This window comes from Colossoma macropomum, unplaced genomic scaffold, assembly GCF_904425465.1.
Source record: "Colossoma macropomum unplaced genomic scaffold, Colossoma_macropomum, whole genome shotgun sequence".
Lineage (NCBI taxonomy): Eukaryota > Metazoa > Chordata > Actinopteri > Characiformes > Serrasalmidae > Colossoma > Colossoma macropomum.
In genome coordinates, this window is record NW_023494786.1 from 9,350,477 (window position 1) to 9,371,980 (window position 21,504).

The window sequence follows — 21,504 nt, forward strand, 5'->3', positions numbered from 1 at the left end:
ACTACTGTAAGGAAATCTGAGTCTGTAAGTTTCTGAACAATGAACCATTTCACTCTGAATGATTTTGTTTACATCTCAAGGGCTGGATTATTCAGAAATTTTGAAAATTGGTGGGATTCCCCTTTAAGTGTGAGTGAGCAAAGATCCTTCTAGTTAAAACTCCTTCTTTCTTCTTTTTTTTTCTGCCCGTTGTTGTGACTGTAGCGCGGTGCTCCTCCCGAATCGGCTCGCGTTTTTTCATTGGCCTTCGCGGCAGGCGTGCGGCGTGTGATTGGCCGAGTCTTCCGCTCCGTGTTCTGGACGGTTCTGCGGGCGTCTTTAAGGAGCCGCGGGAGAGAGATGCTGCTGCAGCCCGCAGGACCCTGACAGACTCGCGGAGAAGGGCCCAGAATCCCACATATCAGCTGATACAGAGCCGAAAGTCAGAGTATTGTCAGGTAAGAAGAGCTGTAACGTTAATTAAGTTCGAGAGAGAGTCTGACACGTTCAAAAAAACAAAAACAGACCACCTGCACAGTTTTATAGTTTTGGTCAAATAGCTTGATGGAGTGTTGAAATGGAATGTGGAATTCCGTCGGAAAGTTCTAGAATGCAAATCGTTCCGTGCCTTGAGTTCCTGGTCGTGTTCAACTCGCGGCAACGAATTTGCCGAAATGCTCGGAATGTTCTGGCAGGCTTGTACGATTGTGACGAAAGGAAAACAGCCCATACAAGGCAACTCCCCGCTCCTCTTATGTAATGTTTCGGAAACCATTCGGGTCGTTATCGGCATTAAAGGAGAACCCGACCGATTTTCCTAAATTCTACATAATTACATGGTTGAGATGTAAACCCAATCATTTAGATTGGTTTGACGTGAAAAGCTCCGCTCTAGAGAAAAGAACTTGCCGAGTCAGAAGGGTTCACAGCGGTGGTGATAGGAACCAGACGTCTGAAGAGTTCAGTGCCTCTGAAAGCTCCCTCACTGAAAGTTATTACATTAAATGGTTGAGTATACGCTGCCTGATTTGTGAGACATTGTTTTATGATAAAGTTTTGCTTAAAATGTGTTTTAATCCATTTATTTTTGTTGTAAGGCAAAATAGTCCCCAAAGAAATTTACTTTTTCAGATTTCATGAATATTTTGCCATCATCAGCACCACATATAAAAACTAAGAAGACACTTGTAGGCCCGCTGGTGGTTTTGGGTCATAAATAAAATGGCTATATTTGTGTTGTAGACACCCCTGGTTCCTATCACCACCACTGTAAAGAAATCTCCACAACAGTGGTTTCCAACACTGGTCCCGCCGAGCTGCCTTCCTGCAGAGTTTAGTTCCAGCCTGTATCCAGTAAGCTGTCCCACCCTTTACTTAAATACTTCTGATACAGCCAAGCAGGGACTTGGGAAGAGAATGATTAGCTGGAGCAGGTGTGGCACATTGTCGTTGCTCTTCAGGAAAGTACCTCTCCAGGACCAGGGTTAGAGGCCCCTGCTCTACAATGAACCACTTCACAACAAACCACAGATTGTCTCTGTTTACGTCTCAAGGACTGATTTATTTAGAATTTTTGAAAATTGGTGGAATTCCCCTTTAACAGTTGTGATGGATGAGCTGCTTCCTAAACTCATTTAACTTGAGCACCGTCATCGGGTATTTATTAAATGAACCTGAGATAACTGTTGTGAGCGCTGCCTCCACTAAAATATCAATATATTTTTCCATTAAAGGGGTAAAATACTTTTTCACTATAATTCAGTCATTGAGATGTAAAATCATTCAGAATGGTTGGATGTGAAATAATTCACAGTAGAAATATTTACTGACTCAAATTTCTTTACAGTGGTGGTGACCTTGTAATAACCAGAGGTCACGATGTCTACAGTGCAAATACACCCATTTTTTTACTATCCAAAATGACCAGTGAACCTACATGTGTCTTCTGACTTTTGATATGTAATACTGATCATGGTAAAATGGTGATAAATATGAAAAAGTAAGTTTTCTTTGGGTACTGTTTTGGCTTGCATGTAACATCACCTCAATAAATGTATGCTTTAGACCAAAACTTTGTCCATACCATCATAAACCAAAGTCTCAGGCATCATTCTGTAACATGGCTTTAAGAAGTATGAACACTTTGAACGTCTGGGTTCCATCACATATACGTATCCATACACTATACATTTCAAACCACTCCAAATAACTATGCTAACTATGTTAACCATGTAATTATGCAGAAATGTTTAGTATTTAGTAGAATTCCCCTGTTAATGGGAGCTGTGTCGTGTTGTACGTCATTCCCCATAAGTTTGTACATATCAAAGCATCTTTATGCAGTAAAGACAGCTGGTCTGTTAAGAGGCTGTATGAACAGGTGCTGGTTCAGTGCAAGTAAAATGAGTCCAGCTGACGTGTAGTGAGTGGAAAAATGGACTAGTGGCTTAGTAACCTGTCATCACACGATCAGGAATAGACTGTGAGGATAATGCAGCTCTCTTGGGATTAAAAGAGAAAGCATGGTAAAGTAAAGATGGCACAAAACAGAGAAAGAAACCAGTGTCACCACCAAGTGATGCTAACCTGGTTACTCAGTCTACTGTATATTTGCAGGCAGCAGAAACCATGTCAAAGGGACCAGCAGTTGGCATTGACCTCGGGACCACCTACTCATGTGTAGGCGTCTTTCAGCATGGCAAAGTTGAAATCATTGCCAATGACCAGGGCAACCGCACCACACCCAGTTACGTCGCCTTCACAGATACAGAGAGGCTGATTGGAGATGCTGCAAAAAATCAAGTCGCCCTGAACCCCAACAACACAGTGTTTGGTAAGCCTCATGTCAGCCTCTAAAAGCAGCTGACTGTTTCTTTTTTAGCCAAGCTGGATTAATTCCTCTTCCTGCATTTCGTGTATAGATGCAAAGAGACTGATTGGACGGCGATTTGACGATCAAGTTGTCCAGGCAGACATGAAACACTGGCCGTTCACAGTAATCAATGACTCCTCACGGCCTAAAGTTCAAGTTGAATACAAAGGCGAGACCAAGGCATTTTATCCTGAGGAGATCTCCTCAATGGTGCTTGTGAAGATGAAAGAAATTGCGGAGGCTTACCTTGGAAAGGTGAGAATTGTTTATTAGAATTGTTGATAATATAAACATCAAGCATTAGTTGAGTTCTGTGCTTATTTGTGTTTTTTAATGCTCATGATCTCCTGTACTGAAAATGTTATGTGCTAAAGCACAGCTGAAGTTCAGCTGAATGTTTGTAGTGTAAATAAAACCTTCACCTCTGTTAATGCGCTCAGTTAAAAAGCTTTAGGTAATACAGTGAATTCAACAACACTGTATTCTTCATTTTACATTATTTTCCCTGTAGACTGTCACAAATGCAGTTATTACAGTACCTGCATACTTCAATGACTCTCAGCGTCAGGCTACAAAGGATGCAGGGACCATTTCTGGACTAAATGTTCTGCGAATCATCAACGAACCAACTGCAGCTGCTATTGCCTATGGCCTGGACAAGAAAGTGAGTGTGGTGTCAATTGCATAACTGTGGTAATAGAAAATAAATTGTAGGTACATTCAAATTACAAAAAGAAATAAATACAAAATACATATGAATCATATCCAAGATATACAAAATGAAATACAAACAAAATACACAAATCCAAAATACACATATCATTGCTATGCCAAGTTTTGGTTGGAAACAAAAGTATAACATTCCTGAAACGCCAAACAGGAAATATAATCAGGTAGTTTTACTCTGTGGTATCTAAATAGATACAGGCAAGTGAGCTCTCCCATTGGTTAGAACTTCAGGAGCTGAACTGAAGGCCTAAGATGTCAGATTAACCACTAATAAAATTAGGAACTGACATTGGAGTTAACCAGTCATGTTTTGACTTACAATGGGTGGAACAAATTTTGTGAGAAAAACATCACTCCAGGTCTTGGGAAGAACTAGATACATCACTGAGTGTGAGTATCAGGGGCAACACAGAGCTTGAGATCAAAGTTAGACCAGTTAAAAGCAGCCAAACACCCATGACAACGCAACCATAACTAACTTGTGTGCTGGGACACTACATCTAGCATTCAAACCTAAAGCCATAAAAAGTGCATATTCTGTTATCTTTATAGCAAATAATCCAAATGCAAATCACAGTCACAATATGGTAAAGAAAAACTGCAATTAGGTATTTTGCCCTTGTCCTTCAGCCCTAGTATCTATCATTTTCAAAATTCTGTTAAGAATGTACAAAATGCTGTTATGGGGTTATGTGTGATATATGTAGTGATACATGCATTCTCAGTTACAGTGTTTATTGTTTCCTTCGCAGTTGGGTTCAGAGAGAAACGTGCTGATTTTTGATCTTGGTGGTGGCACTTTTGATGTGTCCATCCTTACAATTGAGGATGGCATCTTTGAGGTCAAGTCCACTGCTGGAGACACTCACCTGGGCGGTGAAGACTTCGACAACCGCATGGTCAATCACTTCATCTCTGAGTTCAAGCGCAAGTACAAGAAAGACATCAGCGACAACAAGAGGGCAGTGCGTCGTCTGCGGACAGCCTGCGAGCGGGCCAAGCGCACCCTCTCCTCCAGCACTCAGGCCAGCATTGAGATCGACTCACTCTACGAGGGCGTTGACTTCTATACCTCCATCACCAGGGCTCGCTTCGAGGAGCTGAACGCTGACCTGTTCCGGGGAACCCTGGACCCAGTTGAGAAGTCTCTCCGTGATGCCAAGCTGGACAAGTCCCAGATCCATGACATTGTCTTGGTTGGAGGTTCTACCCGCATCCCTAAAATCCAGAAGCTGTTGCAAGACTTCTTCAATGGAAAAGAGCTCAACAAGAGCATAAATCCTGATGAGGCTGTTGCGTATGGCGCAGGTCATTTGAATGATCATTTTGCTGATTCATATCTTAAGTTTTGCATAGCAGATGAATTACTTGTTTTTTTGCTCCACAGCTGTCCAGGCAGCCATTTTGGCAGGAGATAAGTCTGAAAACGTGCAGGACCTGCTACTGTTGGATGTCACTCCTTTGTCCCTTGGTATCGAGACAGCTGGTGGAGTCATGACCACCCTGATCAAACGCAACACTACCATCCCAACCAAACAAACGCAGACGTTCACCACTTACTCAGATAATCAGCCTGGTGTGCTCATTCAGGTGAGAATGATGTTTCATACATTCGGGCCTGTGAGTTAGAGGATTATCTAATGAAGTTGGCTCCTTTTATATCACAATGTGAAGTGAACATTTGTCCAAAAAAAAAGTACACAATACCCTGACCCTTAAATGTAGCCAAGACACCAGCTAAGACTTGTTTATTGTGTCCAGAGTTTTATTCTGTATTGTTAGGCAACATCAAGAAGTCATTAGATGATAATACACTGCAAATATCTGTTTACAGTAATTCCTTGATACGTCACCTGCCTCAATATTTGATCACTATGTTTCAAAGTTATTCTGGGTGTTAATTCTGTTGTAACTGTTTTACAGCTTTCTCAGTCATTAAGGAATCTTTGGTCTGTTCATCGTTTTGGACACGTATTTTGGAAACATGTATTAGCAACAAAAAGGTTTTATACTACTGAAAAAAAGTGATAGCAGACTTTTGAATGGCATCATATATTTTGTCCACCTGATTCAGAAAATTGAAAATTGTGTAAATTAAAATTTTCACCAAATGATGAATTCTATACGTTAGGTTTATACCTAACTGTCGTCTTTCAGGTGTATGAGGGTGAGAGGGCCATGACTAAGGACAACAACCTGCTTGGGAAGTTTGAGTTAACAGGCATTCCTCCTGCACCCCGTGGCGTTCCTCAGATTGAAGTTACCTTTGACATTGATGCTAATGGTATCATGAATGTCTCTGCAGTAGACAAAAGCACTGGCAAGGAGAACAAAATCACCATCACTAATGACAAAGGTAGAACAGAACTGTCATGAGTTTATACAGCTTATGAATACTTTTACTTACAACAAGAGTTCCAAATGTTCATTGATGTCTGTTTCATTTTCAGGTCGTCTCAGCAAGGAGGAAATCGAACGAATGGTCCAGGAGGCTGAGAAGTACAAGGCTGAGGACGATATCCAGCGAGACAAAGTGGCCGCCAAGAATGGCCTTGAGTCATATGCTTTTAACATGAAGTCCACGGTTGAGGATGAGAAATTGAAAGGCAAGATCAGCGATGAGGATAAGCAGAAGATCCTGGATAAATGCAATGAGGTCATCAACTGGCTGGACAAGAACCAGGTACATGCTTTTAGGTTTCACTATTACACAGTGAAATTGAAGGCAACAGAGCGCACTCCATTTTCATGAGTCATTGATAAATTAGGCCGCTGTGTTGATACTTCACTATGTGCAAAAGTGTCCAGATAGCCCTTCTAATTAGTGAGTTTGTCTACTTTAAGGTGCGCCCATTGCAAAGAGTTGTTCAGTTGCATGTATACAGCTTTTAAAATCTCCATAGAAAAGTATTGCCAAAGAATGTGACACTCTGGAGCAGTCACACATGAGCCTAAGGTTACCCTGCCCAGTGCCAGCCTTTGGCTGGAGGGGTATAAAGCCCCCCTGTGGTGGGCTGTGGAGCAGTGGAACTGAGTTTTCTGGAGTGAAGGAGCTCCACCCAATACCTTTGGGATAAGGTAGTGATGAAGAATGAATCATCCAACATCAGAACCTGACCTCGCAAATCCTCTTGTGGTTGAGTGTATTCAGATCCTCACAGAAATGTCCCATCACCTAGTGGGAAGTCTTTCCCAGAAGAGCAAAGGAGGAGGGAATAATCTTAATATTAATATGCATCATTTCAGAAGAAGCGCTGAATGAGCAAGTGTCTACAACTTATGGACATATAGTGTATACCCAGCTCCAAAATGTCAATGTTTTATGTGCTGCAAATGTAATCTTCATATCAGTAGATGCATTTTCTCAGCTTTTAGTTTGATCAGTGGTTTCAAAATATTTGCAAAACTCTGTAATTGTTAAATCTGTTTGATCTTTATCAAAGACGTAGCTCAAAGGAAGTTACATTTTAGAGAATCACTTACCTTTGGTCCCCATTAGGCCCTGAATCTGATTAACTAAAGCAGAGATGTATCGCTGCTGGCACATTGCAGTCACATTGCAATATATTCAAGAAAGAATATTATTCTTGAAAGAATAATTTTATTTTTTATTTTTATTTGTTGGATCCTTACATGAGTGTGATTGTTTTGGTTCATCCAAACTCCCATAACACTTATGTGGAATGCACAGTACAAGTACTGTGGCCTTTCTGTGGCCCTGTATTGATTTTTTGTTGTTCTTATTGTGTTTGTGCAGACTGCTGAGAAAGACGAGTTTGAGCACCAGCAGAAGGAGCTGGAGAAGGTATGTAACCCCATCATCACCAAGCTGTACCAGAGTGCAGGGGGCATGCCGGGTGGGATGCCAGAGGGAATGCCGGGAGGATTCCCGGGGGCTGGAGCTGCACCTGGAGGAGGATCTTCTGGACCAACCATTGAGGAAGTCGACTAAACTGTCCTTAGATGTTTTCTACTGGTTCTATGGTGCACAGTTGTTCTTCTTTGGTGGCATGTTTCTAAACTTGTAATCTATCTGACCTTTACTTGTGACTTCACTTGTGAGGTAATGACTTACTGTAAAGTAACAGGAGTTGTGACTCATTGACATTTATCAGTTCTCTGACTGTTAGAAAAGCATGTTTACACAATGATGTTACTGAGTGTGACAGCTAGTGCTTCATTTCTCTCACCCTCTTTTGTTCAGTCTTTAGAATATACACATCTCAAATCTCTGGGTATATGCAAGTTGTACACTCTGCTCTTTACAATGAACAAGCAGTTCTCTCAGTATGTTGTATTTGATTGAATTTTGTACGTTCTCATAATTGAGGCTTTAGTTGCCGCTGTTTAAGAAACTCACAATGCATGTTTATACATTGTGTAGTAACACAGCTTGGCCTACATACTCTCAAGAAAAATTGCTTTATTGTGAAATAAAGATGAGGAAAATGAAGGAGCACTTGGTTTATTTATCTTCAGTCTTTTATTCTTCGATATTCAGGATTGTGAGGTAAACAAATGACAGTTTTAAAATGGAAGGACCTGGTGGTGACATGGTGGTTCACATTCAGACTGAATGATGGTAGAAGTGGGTTGAGATGCCTCAGCGGGACATGGGGCCTCTGGGTCCATGCATACGGTAAGCGCACATGTAGAATATACCTACAGAGGGACAAAAAGGATCAAGCAACAACTTAATGGTTTGGTTATGTCTACTTATTTCAGAAACTATTATTAAGTACATCTATGTACCCACCATAATTTTATGTTTTTCAGGAAGGTTTTAGAAATGTACTGTACCTGAAAAAAAGGTGAGCACCACCGAGACCCAACCCATTATATAAGACCAGGAGAACCTCCAGCTTCCATATCGTTTCCCGTAGTAGTTCACAGTCACCCCGGTGTATACAGCCATGGCCAGCAGCACGAAGAAGCCTGAGCAGGAGGTACAAGGGGTCACAAAGCTAACAGGCAAAAAAGACCCAACGTGCGATCTAAAAGTTTCATTTAATACTAAATATTGTGAGCCAGTAGAAGTACTTATGTAGATTAAGAACTGAGTAAAAGCCCTGAATGTGTCAGTGTTAACTACACTGACTCATGCTTGGCACTGAAAATGACACTCACATGAAATGAAATACAGAATTCCAGCAGCGAATGTTTTGTCAAATCCGCCAAACGAGGAGTAATTGATGAAAGCCATGACACCTATGATTAGGCCAAAGAAGCAGGCCAAGATGGCCAGGATCATGAAGGCACGGGTGGCGTCCCAGTAAGCTGTTGGAATTTACAAAGGAAGATGAATCAGGATCATAGGTACAGTACAGTTACCAAGTGTGTTGTATTTGTACTGTGTCTAGTCTCTCAATCAAGTTACTCTATTGATCTATGAGTAAGATACACATTTTCCTGCTCTCACCAATGCTGTCTGTGTGTGTCATGCATTTTCCAGGCATACAGTAGCGCCACAGGCCCTGGTGCATGAAACCGCTTGACTGGCGATACTGCATCCAGTAGTCAGTGGCTGTGGAGACCACCAGGAGTATGTTGCCTACTCCAGCACAGAATAATCCACCTCCCATAAAGCTGTACATCCTGGATCTACAAGCTCACTGACAGAAAATATCAATGTAGCAAATGAGCAAATAGTATTCTGTCATGTTTCATTCTGCTGTAGGTCAATTAATTCAATGAAAAAGAAGCTCTAAGAATATACACAGTATTCAAAAGGGTTAGTTTTAACCTTTTTAAGCCCACTGACAAATAAAGCTGCCACAGTTTATACCAATGTTTTTTTAAATAACAATCTGCAGTGTTGTATTGCTTTTTAAAGAGAGTTTTGAAAGATTCACACTTGACTTCCATAGTTTAACACAGAAATGTTGAGCCTGATTAAATGAGGCACAAATGCATTAAAAGACTTGACTACCACGGATCTGCTAAAATTTGCCTGTGATCTTCAGGAGTTTTCCAGCTGTTGGTGCTCTCGGCTTGCTCATTACGGCCTTGAGATCAGATTTGCTTTTTTTGCTTATAGATATGTTGTTAAAAATGCTGTACAAATAAAAGTAAACTGAACTGAAACAAACATTTCTATAGGGTTTCTTGAATATTTAATTTGAAAAGATACAATTAGCTTCTTTGGGAAAAGACAAATACATTTTTGCTATTACATAATTGTAATTGTGCTTTTACTGGGTTACATCTGTGCCTTAGAAATGTAGTTCATGTAAGTTTAGACCTGTCTATGTTCAGCAGGTGTCAAACATCACTACAAGGAGAGATTTGACCATTATTGACTACATCTTTCAAACACTTAAAACCTAAATTAAAAGCATAAACAGTAGGACAAAATGACAACCTACCTTTATTTACCCCCTTATAAAGTTTTCTCCTTTTTTCTTCCAATTGAATACTTTGAAGCTCAATTATGCCAAGGCAGACAGATTTCCTTCGGCTATTGGCAGATATTTTTTGCCCGTGCACGGGACCCAGGGATGACGGCGCGGGGGGACAATAGGGCCAGCAGAGCAGCAGCCAATCAGAGCGGCTGACCGTGCGCTTAAGAGAATCTGCTGAAAATACAAAACTATTTAGCACTAGCTAAATAGTGCAGCACTAATACTGATGACAAAGTACTTTCAATTGACAATTTAGAAACACTGCAGATAAATAAAATCATTTTGCCCTTTTATTTTTTACATCTTTTTCCAGTGAAGTTATGAATTCAGGTGACTGTAACAAATAAAGCTGATATTTTAAACAAGTTTAAATAAATGCAAATTTTAAGAAAAAATTATACCCTTTTTTTTCGCAACTCTCAGCATCAAACTTGACCAAATTGGAACACTATAATTTATGAAAATAGCCAGAAGGACTTAAATCACTTCTAAAAGGTGATAGATTTTAACATTTGGTGACTAAAGGTCAATGAAACTGAGAAGCTCTGGTGACTAAACTCAGTGACATTTCAATACAATGGCAGGACTGCCAAAGCAAGGAATGACCGAGCAATTTGTTTTCATATTATATTATTCCAATCATGTTAAATGGCTAAAAATGAAACAGTAAAGAGTCAGTACAGAACAGAAAGCAACTGCAGAAATTACATGAAGGGAGTGATGTGGAAATGTAAAGAAAAAATGTTGAACAATATCTGGTCATTATGTGTGTGAATAATGGGCTGCTCTATATAGAAAATTCCACTAATGTACTTCTACACTGAAAAGGCTGAATCGGTGCGACTGGTATAATCAAGGCTCATGTAGAAGGACATGTGCCTTTCACATATAATGCTAGCTCTTGCTAACTCACTATTATCAAGGCTCATGTGAAAGAACATGTTCTATTCATGTCCAGTGTTAACTCACTGGAATTGTCAAGGCTCAATGTAGAAGTATATATATATTATTATCCATTCATAATTCTAACTCTTGCTACATCCTCACTGGTATAAACAAGGCTCATGTGGAAGGTTATGTTCCATCCACTAACGCTAAATCACTGGTATTATAAAGACCAGCATGGAAGGACATGCTCCTTTCACATACAATGCTAACTGTTGCTAACTCACTGGTATAGTCAAGGCTCGTGTGGAAGGTTGTGTTTCATCCACTAATGCTAACTCACTGGCATTATAAAGGCCCACATGTGAGGACATGCTCCTTTCACATGTAATGCTAACTCTTGCTAACTCATTGTTTTTTATTAAAGAGGAACTCCACTAATTTTTACTAATAATTAGATATTAGATAATAATCCACTAATAATTAGATGGTTGAGATGTAAACAAAGTCATTCAGAGTAGTTTCATGGGAAACGCTCCGTTCTAGAGAAAGTTGGCGAGTCAGAATTGTTCACAGTGGTGGTGATAGGAACCAGACGTCTGAAGAGTTTAATGCTTCTGAAAGCTCCCTCACAGAAAAGTTACTACAAAAAATGGTTAGATTTACGCTGCCTGATATCTGAAACATTGTCTTATAGTTTTGTGATTCAATTTTACTGTAAAATGTATTCTGATCCAATAATTTTAATCCATTAATGGTGTAAGGGTACATGCAAATAGTCCCTAAAGAAAAAAAGTCCCTTTTTTCAGATTCAACACTATTTCATCATCATCAACATTTCATATAAAAAACTCAGAAGGCAGGTGTAGGTTCACTGGTGGTTTTGGGTAGTAAATAAAATGGCTTTATTCGTGTTTTAGACATTGTGGCCCTGGTTTCTATCACCACCATTGTAAGGAAATCAGAGTCTGTACGTTTCTGTACAGTGAACCATTTCTCTGACTCTGTTTACATCTTAAGGACTGAATTATTCAGAAATTTTGAAAAAGTAGTGGAATGCCCCTTTAGAACTCATTTACAAGAACATGTCCCATTCACATATAATGCTTTTGATGATATCCAGGTTTATAGGATTCAACTATAAACGATAATAATGCTCACTGCCATAAGTGTCTGCTCTCTTTATCTTCATCTGCTTCCTCATCTTCATCTCCCTCCTCAGTCTAGACCTCAGTGAACTCTGTGGCTGATTTTTTTTCTCAGACGGTATTATGGCAGTTCTAAATAGTGCACAAATGTCCTTGAAAAAAACAAAGTGAACATATCATTTATTTAAAACTACATACTATCAATTTATTAAAAACTACATTTATTAAGTTTTTTTTTAAGTACGAGGCCTGAAAAATGTTTTCATTAACATGTGGTTATTTTTTACTACCAGTAGAGGGAGCCAGGTATCTGCACATTGGCCAAACGTTGGAAGAGCAGTTTTGTGAACAAGGATAGAAGTCCCTATGTATATAAGATCCTCATATCAAAGTTATATCACAGTGCTGTTACATCTAATAGTGTCATGTATGTTGTAACTATCATAACACCAACAGTATTTTCATGTTATTTTAGGTCTAATATGAGGGGCAGCAAAAGCCATTATATTCATGACAAGCTTTGCTAGCACATTTCTCAGCTTTATGTTATCACTGTCATCCAAGCAGAGCAGAAAGAGAAGGAGGAACTGTACTCCTCAGCAGTTTTTTATAATGAACGTCAGAAGAAACAGAGAGCTACTTCAAAACATTTCCAGAAGTACTTCAAACATTCAACAGCTCCCACACATTTCCAGTGAAATGGGACACATTCCTTAGATCTTTACCTCTGCTTTTGAAGAAGAAGAACAGTGAATAAAAAGGTGCCATAAGGACACAGTCAACTGAGCACAATCACTTCACTTTGAGACAATGCGCCCTACACTGGCGGCCTTGTGAGGACTGTGAGAGTGGGAGGGCGCCACTGGTGTCTGGTGATTCTGTCTATACTGGAGATATTGTGTGAAGAACTGGCCGTCATTGTCAGACTGAACACTTGCCGAAGGTTTTTGAAAGAGTTACCCTGGTACACTGGTAATATGGACATCATCTGATAATCATAATAGTCTTTGTCACATAGGCCTGCACAATACTATACTAAGCTATGCGCCCAGTCAATGCTGGCAATACTGTAATGAATGACTGGGATCCATGGCAAAAGGGCGCTCTAAAATATCTGCTGTTATACCTTCTGTACAGTGAAAGAGTTTTAAGAGCCAACTAGCTTTTGTTTAGAAATGCATGCACCTTCTGCTCCAGAGGGCAGTTCAGGACAATACATAGCCGTACCATCAGTCAGTCACAAGGCCACAAATCACTGTTGTTAAAAAAAATAGCTTGATGAAAAAGAAAATTACACCTTTTCCCTTCATGCTAAATGTAACAATAAGCCAGTTAAGCAAGTAAACATTCATTTGTATAGCACTTTCCAAGACACTAGAAAGTGCTTCACCACAATAAAATAAAAATAAATAAAAACATAATAAAACAAAATAACACATCATCACCCACAAAAACAGGAAAACTAGCTGTCCAACCACAAAGGCTAATGCATACAGATGTGCCTGAAGCCTTTTTTAAACAGCTCCTTAGACCCAGCAAATCTAATATCTAAGAGTAAACTGTTCCATAGCATAGGAGCACAAACCACAAAACCACAATCACCCTTCTGTTTCCGCTTTGTCCTGGGGACTACTAAGAACCCTTAGCTGGAGGACCTCAGTGCCCTAGCATTCAAATATGGGACCAACACAACCAAGACATGTTTGGTGTCCAAAGTTAGTTTTGCACTGGCTAATCTAGCTAAAAGTAATGACAGATTATAGTCACCATATTACCCTGCTGAAAAAAATACAGCTTAGACCAGCTTGGCTGGTCCACACTGGTTTAATGAGCCGAAAACTGTTACAGTTACTGTCTATGTAAGATGGCATGTATCTGCTTCACCTCTCCTCTGTCTCCCAGGGTGACAACAGCAGTGTGGGCAACAAAACCCTACAGCTAGTTGAACACAGCCAAAACAAAACTTTAAAAATGTTTAGGTTTAAAATAGACACAACAGCCTAACAATCAAAAAATATTATCACTGAAGGGGAAAATAATTATTAAAGTGTGGTGAAATGGCCAGAATTTTCCATTGGTGTGCATGGAAGTCAGATTCCTGTTGTCTGGGTAAGGGGAGAATGAGTCCTCCCTCACTTCACAGATTTCTGGAAGTTTTTTCATGACCACTCTTGCTTCATTAATCCTCTCTGATAACATCAAACAGACTTGCGTACGTCATAACACACTGTATAATGTCATCTATAAAAATGTACCAATTCAAGCCTTATGGCTGCTGTTACTATTATTGGCTATGCAGAGTTCTTTTGTCCATTCTAGAATAAATTTCAAGCCTTATGTATTCGATGGTTAATGAATACAGTTTGCATGATGCTAAACTGGTACACTAATACACTTCCATTGATTGTACACTACTAGTAGCATTATGGCTCCAATGCAAAACTAAAGAAGGAAACTCCAGACATCAAAGATGTCCCTGCTGATTGACTACATTTGGTGTAAGGGAAAAATTCAGTAGACTGGATTTTTTTTACCGAACTGTTCGTTAAAGCTGCACTAGGTCAGTGTTTTTTGTTAAAATTAAGTAGAAGTGGCATTAATGAGTCAGGAGAAGACCAATATGGTGTGCGTGTGTTGCCTGTAAAGTAGTTCTCTAAAGCCTGAAATAATAATTTAAAAGTCAGAAATCAAAATTATACTGATGAAGATATGACGACAATAGTAGATAATTTACTCACACGTCCTTCACCAAGTTTTGGCTGAGTTCTCTTTGAAGACTCTTTCAATGCACTCAAAATCATCAGATTTATCCGCTCAGGGAAGGGGTCCAAAACACAACCCACATTACAGAATGTTCTTTCACACGTTGCGTGCAATTACACATTTCCACCAGAGAGGTCTCCAAATCCCCAAATCTTACATAGTGTGGCTTTAACTAAGATGGATGATTATAGGCTGCACATATCTACACTGCAAGCACAAGCCTAGAGATAGAGCTTTAGGGAATTTTATTACATTTCTTTATTGTAACAGGCCTAGAAATGGAACTTTAGCATTAAACAGTAAAGAAAAATCCACCATTATTTGCTTGTTTTTCTCCTCAGAAGAGAAGAATTTATGAGGGGCACATGAAGAGTTGAATTAATGCTGAAACAGACATCTACTAATGACTCACTAAATCATCATGCCTTTTGGTTCCCCTGTGTCCAGTAAAGCTTTCCTCCTAGTAAATGATCATCTGATGGGGCCGCTTCACAAAGCACACAGATGGATCCTTAATGGGCCATATTACACTGAGCCCTCCAGTACACCTTAATGATCGGCTTTTACCTTAATCAACATTAGCTCAAAACAATACTCAGGAGGATTGAGTAGGGCATTATCTTTTACACAAGCATGACTCCAGACAGTTATTCAGAAGGCCCTAAAGAAGGAAAACACTGAAAAACAACACGACAGAGACCAAAGTTGTCAACAGGAGCGAGAGTGCGCCTTTGCCTCAGTGTGCTGATGATTAATTAGAGGCACATTAAAAGCTTGTGAATAAAAGGCCTAAAATGCAACATTATTTTTCTTGACAGCCTCTATAATTATTGCTAATTCGGTCCTTGAGAAACAGGAAGCGTGATGACATGTTATTTACATCAGAGATGGCTAGACCTGATTTTGGAGATCTGCTTGTCTTCACTGTTCACTTCCAACCCCAATCAAACACTCCTTATCAGCATGTTCAGAAGCAGGATATTAGAGCCACGTTTGTTAGCGTATAATGAAAATTTAATTCTGTGCTGTTAGATCACAGAGCAGAAGCTTGGGTATTACACAGTGCCCTCCGTAAGTACTGAAATGACTAGACAAATTCTTTTGTATATTATACACTGAATCCATTTGGGTTTGAGATCAAAAACTGAAGTTTTGCTTTTGAAAACTTTCAAAACAGCTGAAAGTTTATTTAAAACCCAGAAGCTGAAACTTAAAACTCAAAATTTTCAAATCAAAAATGTCCAAACACGTATGCCTTCCCTAGATTGCCAACTATTTAACATTAAGATCAATTTACAATAAGAAGACTTTTTTTTTTCACTTCCATTGTTTTCTACATCATTTTTAGGCATCAAATTGTCCAGTGATATGGTGATGCAATATACCATTAAAAAGCTTGAAATTTTAGGATTTGATTTCCGCAAACCATTTCATGATCCTTTATTCACAACAGTTATGATCATCTCATTGGCAACATGAGCACCGAATCTGTAAAAGCTAGCAGATCTGAGGGTCCTTACCATAGCCTTGCTGCTATCCACAGAGACATCATAAACCAAAACCTGTGGTCTTTTATAACACAATGAGAGTCAGATATCAGTTAAGAGAACTATGAGTCAGGCGGAAATAAACTCCTCCATTCTTCTCCTCTTCTGTTATTCTGTGTCAGTAACTCATACATTTATTGTGATGATTGGGAACAAACTTGAGAGCGTTACCTTTCAAATGAGACCAAGATCATGACTGTAACCCAAAGTATGTGGGAGCAGCGCTCCCTTAACTTTGGGTGTGCTGTTTCAAGCAAAAATGGGGCATTAAAGGGTTAATAAACATTTTTACAGTCTTTTACTTCTATAAAATCAATTAAATGTCATGTTTATTTTTACTGGGTTAGTTTTGCTTCCAAACTGTACATAAACTGTAGGGTGTATAATTTGTCTCCACTGGACAAAAGTTGTGTCATGCTTTATAGTGAAGGGTGCTGGGTTGGCTTTATGTATATCTAGCATTCTCATTGATGCAAATAGTCTGGCTATTGTTGGTAGAAGTGTTGGAACAGGTTTAACGATGACTACACTGCTGTCACCATTAGACCGATGATATGACGTCGAGAGAAATACTGTGTTTGGAAAGTGTAAATGAGGCTGTAAATGAGGATGAAGCTGCTTTAGATGAGCTACTGAGCTAAGTTACTAGAGCTAACCAGCACAACTTTGCTGATGAGGACTTTTACACAAGCATTTTACTCCTCAGCGGACGATGGGCCAATATGCTTGTCAGAGAAATATCTTTTCATTGTTTCTGGACCAAACTAACATCAGCTAGAGTTGCCTTATTAGCGCTGCTCTATCTCTGCTTTACGGCCACGTCCTTAACAACGCATCATTGGCAACACACTCACGTTCCAGCACTTGTGGTCTGGATTGTATAACATAATGTGGTGCCACCACTGGACTTAGAGTTCAGGAGAGCAGAGAGGACTCCCAGAAAGCTGGGCGCCTCTCTGCAGCTTGCATTTAGTATAAGTTTTTTAGTTTAAGAATGTTTAAAGTTGTTTGTTAAGTGGAAGTTTGTCTTGTTTGGGCTTTATCATGTTCTTTTGTGCTTTATTTACATGTGTTGGATGTGTTCACTGTCCTTGTGCTGTGTTTGTAGGTTGGTGGTCTCCCCCCATTCCCCACACCTAGTACTTTAGTTGTCTCTTCTGTTTATCTAAATGAAGGGCATCTTCCTGGAACAAAAATAGCACATACTGGTTCGTCTTCTGTGCCGACGCTACAATAATATGCATTTTTATAAGCAGCACATTTTACAGGCCTGTTAAAATATAAAATTGATGTTTTACTTAATTGCTGCTTTTAATATTTTCTCCATCTTCCTGCGATGAAACGTAACAAATACCTGACTAGTTATTTCAGTATTCAATTACTGGAACCTTGAGTACTCGAGTACCTGTGCACCTACTTTGGATGTGTCACATCAAGAAAAAATGGTGTAAATTAGATTTTTGACTTTATTCTGAAGTAATTCCCTTTTATGGGCTGCACCATGTCCATTTGGAGCCATAAGGCAGGAGGCAGAGGCCTGAAGGAACATCTGCTCTGGCTTGTCCAGCGTGCGGCGTGTGTGGTCTGCTGTGTCTCTTTTCAGCAGTGCGTGACTGATCCCTGGCAGCACTCTGAGTGCCAGCCATACTGAGAGATCATGAAACACCCAGAGACACACAAACACTCACGGCTAGCTGCACTCTACACTCCATATGGAAACACTGTTCATGCTACCATCTGTCAGTAAGTAAGATGTTCACAACCTTTCACGATAACGCTTGGAAAGCTACATAAACTGCTTACAGCAAACTGTTGTATGTTTTTTTATGAGTCGGCACTGTGTCAGACTGTTAACATGTGAAGAGGCTACAATTCAGTCAGCTTAGACAGCCAGCACATGTTTATTATTAGATGCAGGTGGATTATATCTCATTTCACTGAAAAATCCATCAAATGTGGGTGTATGGATGGATATGCTTCTGCTCTGAGAATCACTGACAGACCCTTAAAGAAAGATCTACAGTAACACAATACTGTATCAGTATCAGCCAGATACAGGCACTTCAGTACAGTACTGGTATCAGCAGTAGAGAATGCTGACACCATAAGGCAATGTGTGGCATGACTGAATTATGCATTTGAAAATAAAGCATGCCAAAGAGCACAAAGCTCTGAAAACATTCTTATGTGAAAAGGTTATTCAACCTATTAATGCCATTCATTCAAGTTTATTTGTGACACAGGACACTGCTTTGACCAAAATGAAATATTTGAAAAGTGGATTTGTATAAATAGTAGGATTTATAGACACCTGTGGAGTAATTAGTCAGTATTAGTGTCGGTATCAGGAGATATTTGAGGATCAGGTATTGGTATCAGAATAGAAAAAGTCTCAGTGCATCCCTACTAACACTATAAGAAACTATAAGATTTCTGTAGTGCTGTATAGGACTTATACCATACCATACTATTACTATGATAATCTATAATGTTTTCAACTATATTATTCCTGTTACTGTCTTATAGTAATCTATAACACTTGCGTAGGATCATGTAGAAATTCTTCTAGGATTACTAAAGTTATCATAAGCAATTGTGCACTAAGATATGCAGAAGTGTGTTCCTTGTAGAAGATGTGTTAACTTATTTTCACTTGGAAAATCGACAAAACATGGATCAGAGGTGTTCAAACTTTTGCATATGACTGTACATGATCTTTTTTAGGTTAAGCAGGGTGAAGTGAGGTGTGGTGATGGGGGGGGGGAGGCAGGTAAATGTAGAGTCACAGCAAAGAAGCAGGCCACCAATTCAAAATACATGAACTCTGATACATGAATATTCATAGTGTGATCTTCACAGGTGACAGGATGACCTGAGTGTGTTATCCAAATTATATATATATATATATATATATATATATATATATATATATATATATATATATATATTCTGTTCTTTTGTCAGCATGGGAGTAATTACATTACTTTAAACTCTGTCACTTAACTGTATCCATGGAAACCTGCTTTCTTTTTTGGTATAACCTACAGCACCTTCTAAAGTGGTCAGTACTCTTGGTAAAATGACTGTGAAAAAAATAAAGTTTATGTTTGTCATAGCAAAAATAGGCAGCTTTGCTTGAAGTTCAAATAAATAAATAAAATAATAAAAATAAAGCTCAAAACACCAGGACTGGCGGAAAAAGGAACAATTTCTTTTATTTAAGATTTATTCTTCCAAACAGACAAGCATTAATCTTAAGTTGGCCCAGGCAGCAACTGACCAACTCACAAAAACCCATAACTATTATACTCGTCTCTGGGCAAAGAGGGGTCATCACCTGACTCCTCCTTGCCTCTCCCAAATATTTCATATCTTTGGATTTGTACACCATTATCTCAAAATCACTTGACTTAATTGAATACTATTATTTTCAAACCCTTCATTAGCTTTACATTGTTTCTTTGATTATCTTTCATGTGAATATTCACATCACTATTGGCGTCAGCATTTTTTTCTATAACTTTAGTACACCTGAAAAATCTTTCACTTTATCAAAAAATCTCCCCCGTTGCGTTAAAAATGTACTTTTTTTCATTCTGACAATCACCTTCTGTGAGGTGAAAATGTTCAAAGAAAAAAAATACACTTTTCTCACAATCATGTGCATTTAATGAAGCTTTCACAACCACTGTAAAGAAGTCTGACTTTGTATCTAAAACTGATTTGTGCAGTCATTTTAAAATGCAGTTTCTCAAATATTCATGTGAGGGATGTGGGAAGTGAGAGTGCTAAGGAGGCTGCTGCTCCCCCAGATTTCTGCATTGTTTAACCACAACTGCTAAAACCAGTCACAGAAGAAAGAAACAGAATTCAGAATATTTCGAGCAAAGCAAAAACCCATGTGTGCTTTTTGTATTTTTATTTCGCTCCCATGCACAATAAAGTTAACGCTGCATTTTAGAGTGAAGAGAATCACTTCCCTCACCCACTGTTGGCCGCTTTGGAATGCGTGCCACTAAAACACAAGCAGCAGTTGTAATTCTGTGGGCTGAAGCAGTCTAGTGTTGTTTTGAAAACGTGAAACACAATTAGCTCCCACTCTATCCAATTTTCGAAACGGTAGCATATACTCATACTGCCCCTTGTCTGTGGATGGTAGTGATGAAAGCATGTATTTCCTTAGATCAGGAGTTTAAGACCCACCTGTTTATAACTAGAAAGCATGAAGGCCTGCAGTAAAACACTCTTCTCAATTTTCAATACAGCGATGTTTGGAGGCCCACCCTCCAATATGCAATGTGTATCAATGGACATAAATTATCTACAATTTGAGCTAATATAAGCTTGTTTTATACCAGAAATCAGGCAGAACAGTGGCAAATCCAGCAATTCTACAATATTTGTTTTACACCGGTTGGTTGTGAGTGGACCAGTGAAACATTGGGTGAGTTTGTACATATTCAATTGTTTTTTGATATCACAGCAATAATGAATCCAAAACAGGCAGTTTTTGAACTGCTTAGTTTCCATATATGAACTATATGAACGAGGCAGTGAATGTATGTTTTGAAGCTTTAACAATGTTTACATACCACATACGACTCCTTCATTTTAAAATAAGCAAGGGAAAATGTGGTTTCCATGATGTGGGCTCTTTAAAGTTTGTTTTGTATTTCCTCCCTGCTTTCCTCATGAAGTCCTAACAGGCTGCCTGCTGTCTTCAACTCACATCCTCTAACTCTGACTGACCACACTGTGATGAAGGCAGTTATAGCCACCTGCCGAGAGCAACTAGATGTGCCAAATGGGAAAAATCAAAATCGAAACACAATAAAGACAGGAGAGTCAGGTCTGAACTGTGGTGGTACACATAAGGAACTGACAAGGTTAGAACAAGAGATTGGTAGGGTTGGTACAGAATATCTTATCTTTATCTAACAAAGGGATGATTATTGCTTTGTTATCGGCCTACTCACTGTAGAAAGAGTCTGTAATACAGTAAAGATCAAACCAACAGCCCCTGACATTATTTGGTATTTTTCTTTTGAGTGTAATTTTGAATAGCAGTCATCATATTCCCATTCTTCACCTCCTAAAGCAAGCAACAGGTGTCTGAAACAAATTGAATAGCAGCGAAGCCAGCCTGGGCAGACATCCAGCCTCGCTTCAGGGGCATCAGT

General features: G+C 39.2%; 2 protein-coding genes across 2 annotated transcripts; one reads left to right on the forward strand and one right to left on the reverse strand.

Moving 5' to 3' along the window:
• Positions 1-288: 288 nt before the first annotated feature.
• Positions 289-8,039, forward strand: hspa8b (heat shock protein family A (Hsp70) member 8b). The gene is made up of 9 exons (XM_036560408.1): positions 289-437; positions 2,596-2,812; positions 2,901-3,106; positions 3,363-3,515; positions 4,333-4,888; positions 4,968-5,170; positions 5,738-5,936; positions 6,031-6,263; positions 7,338-8,039. Exons 2-9 carry the CDS (start codon positions 2,608-2,610, stop codon positions 7,530-7,532), a joined length of 1,950 nt encoding a protein of 649 aa, XP_036416301.1. The 5' UTR covers positions 289-437; positions 2,596-2,607; the 3' UTR covers positions 7,533-8,039.
• A 144-nt stretch (positions 8,040-8,183) lies between these two features.
• On the reverse strand, positions 8,184-9,174 carry lim2.3 (lens intrinsic membrane protein 2.3). Its single transcript, XM_036560418.1, has 4 exons — positions 9,000-9,174; positions 8,708-8,857; positions 8,381-8,515; positions 8,184-8,242 (listed from the first exon to the last, which is right to left on the reverse strand). The coding sequence occupies exons 1-4, from the start codon at positions 9,172-9,174 to the stop codon at positions 8,184-8,186; spliced, it is 519 nt and encodes a 172-aa protein (XP_036416311.1).
• Between the last annotated feature and the right edge of the window lie 12,330 nt (positions 9,175-21,504).

Excerpts from the sequence above, each read along its gene's own strand:
- lim2.3 (XM_036560418.1), bottom strand. The coding sequence starts at position 9,174 with ATGTACAGCTTTATGGGAGGTGGATTATTCTGTGCTGGAGTAGGCAAC. Across the intron at positions 8,858-8,999 it reads GACACACACAGACAGCATTG|CTTACTGGGACGCCACCCGT; the intron begins GTGAGAGCAGGA and ends AAATTCCAACAG. Across the intron at positions 8,243-8,380 it reads GGTGCTCACCTTTTTTTCAG|GTATATTCTACATGTGCGCT; the intron begins GTACAGTACATT and ends GTCCCTCTGTAG.
- hspa8b (XM_036560408.1), top strand. The coding sequence starts at position 2,608 with ATGTCAAAGGGACCAGCAGTTGGCATTGACCTCGGGACCACCTACTCA. Across the intron at positions 4,889-4,967 it reads GGCTGTTGCGTATGGCGCAG|CTGTCCAGGCAGCCATTTTG; the intron begins GTCATTTGAATG and ends TTTGCTCCACAG. Across the intron at positions 6,264-7,337 it reads ACTGGCTGGACAAGAACCAG|ACTGCTGAGAAAGACGAGTT; the intron begins GTACATGCTTTT and ends GTGTTTGTGCAG.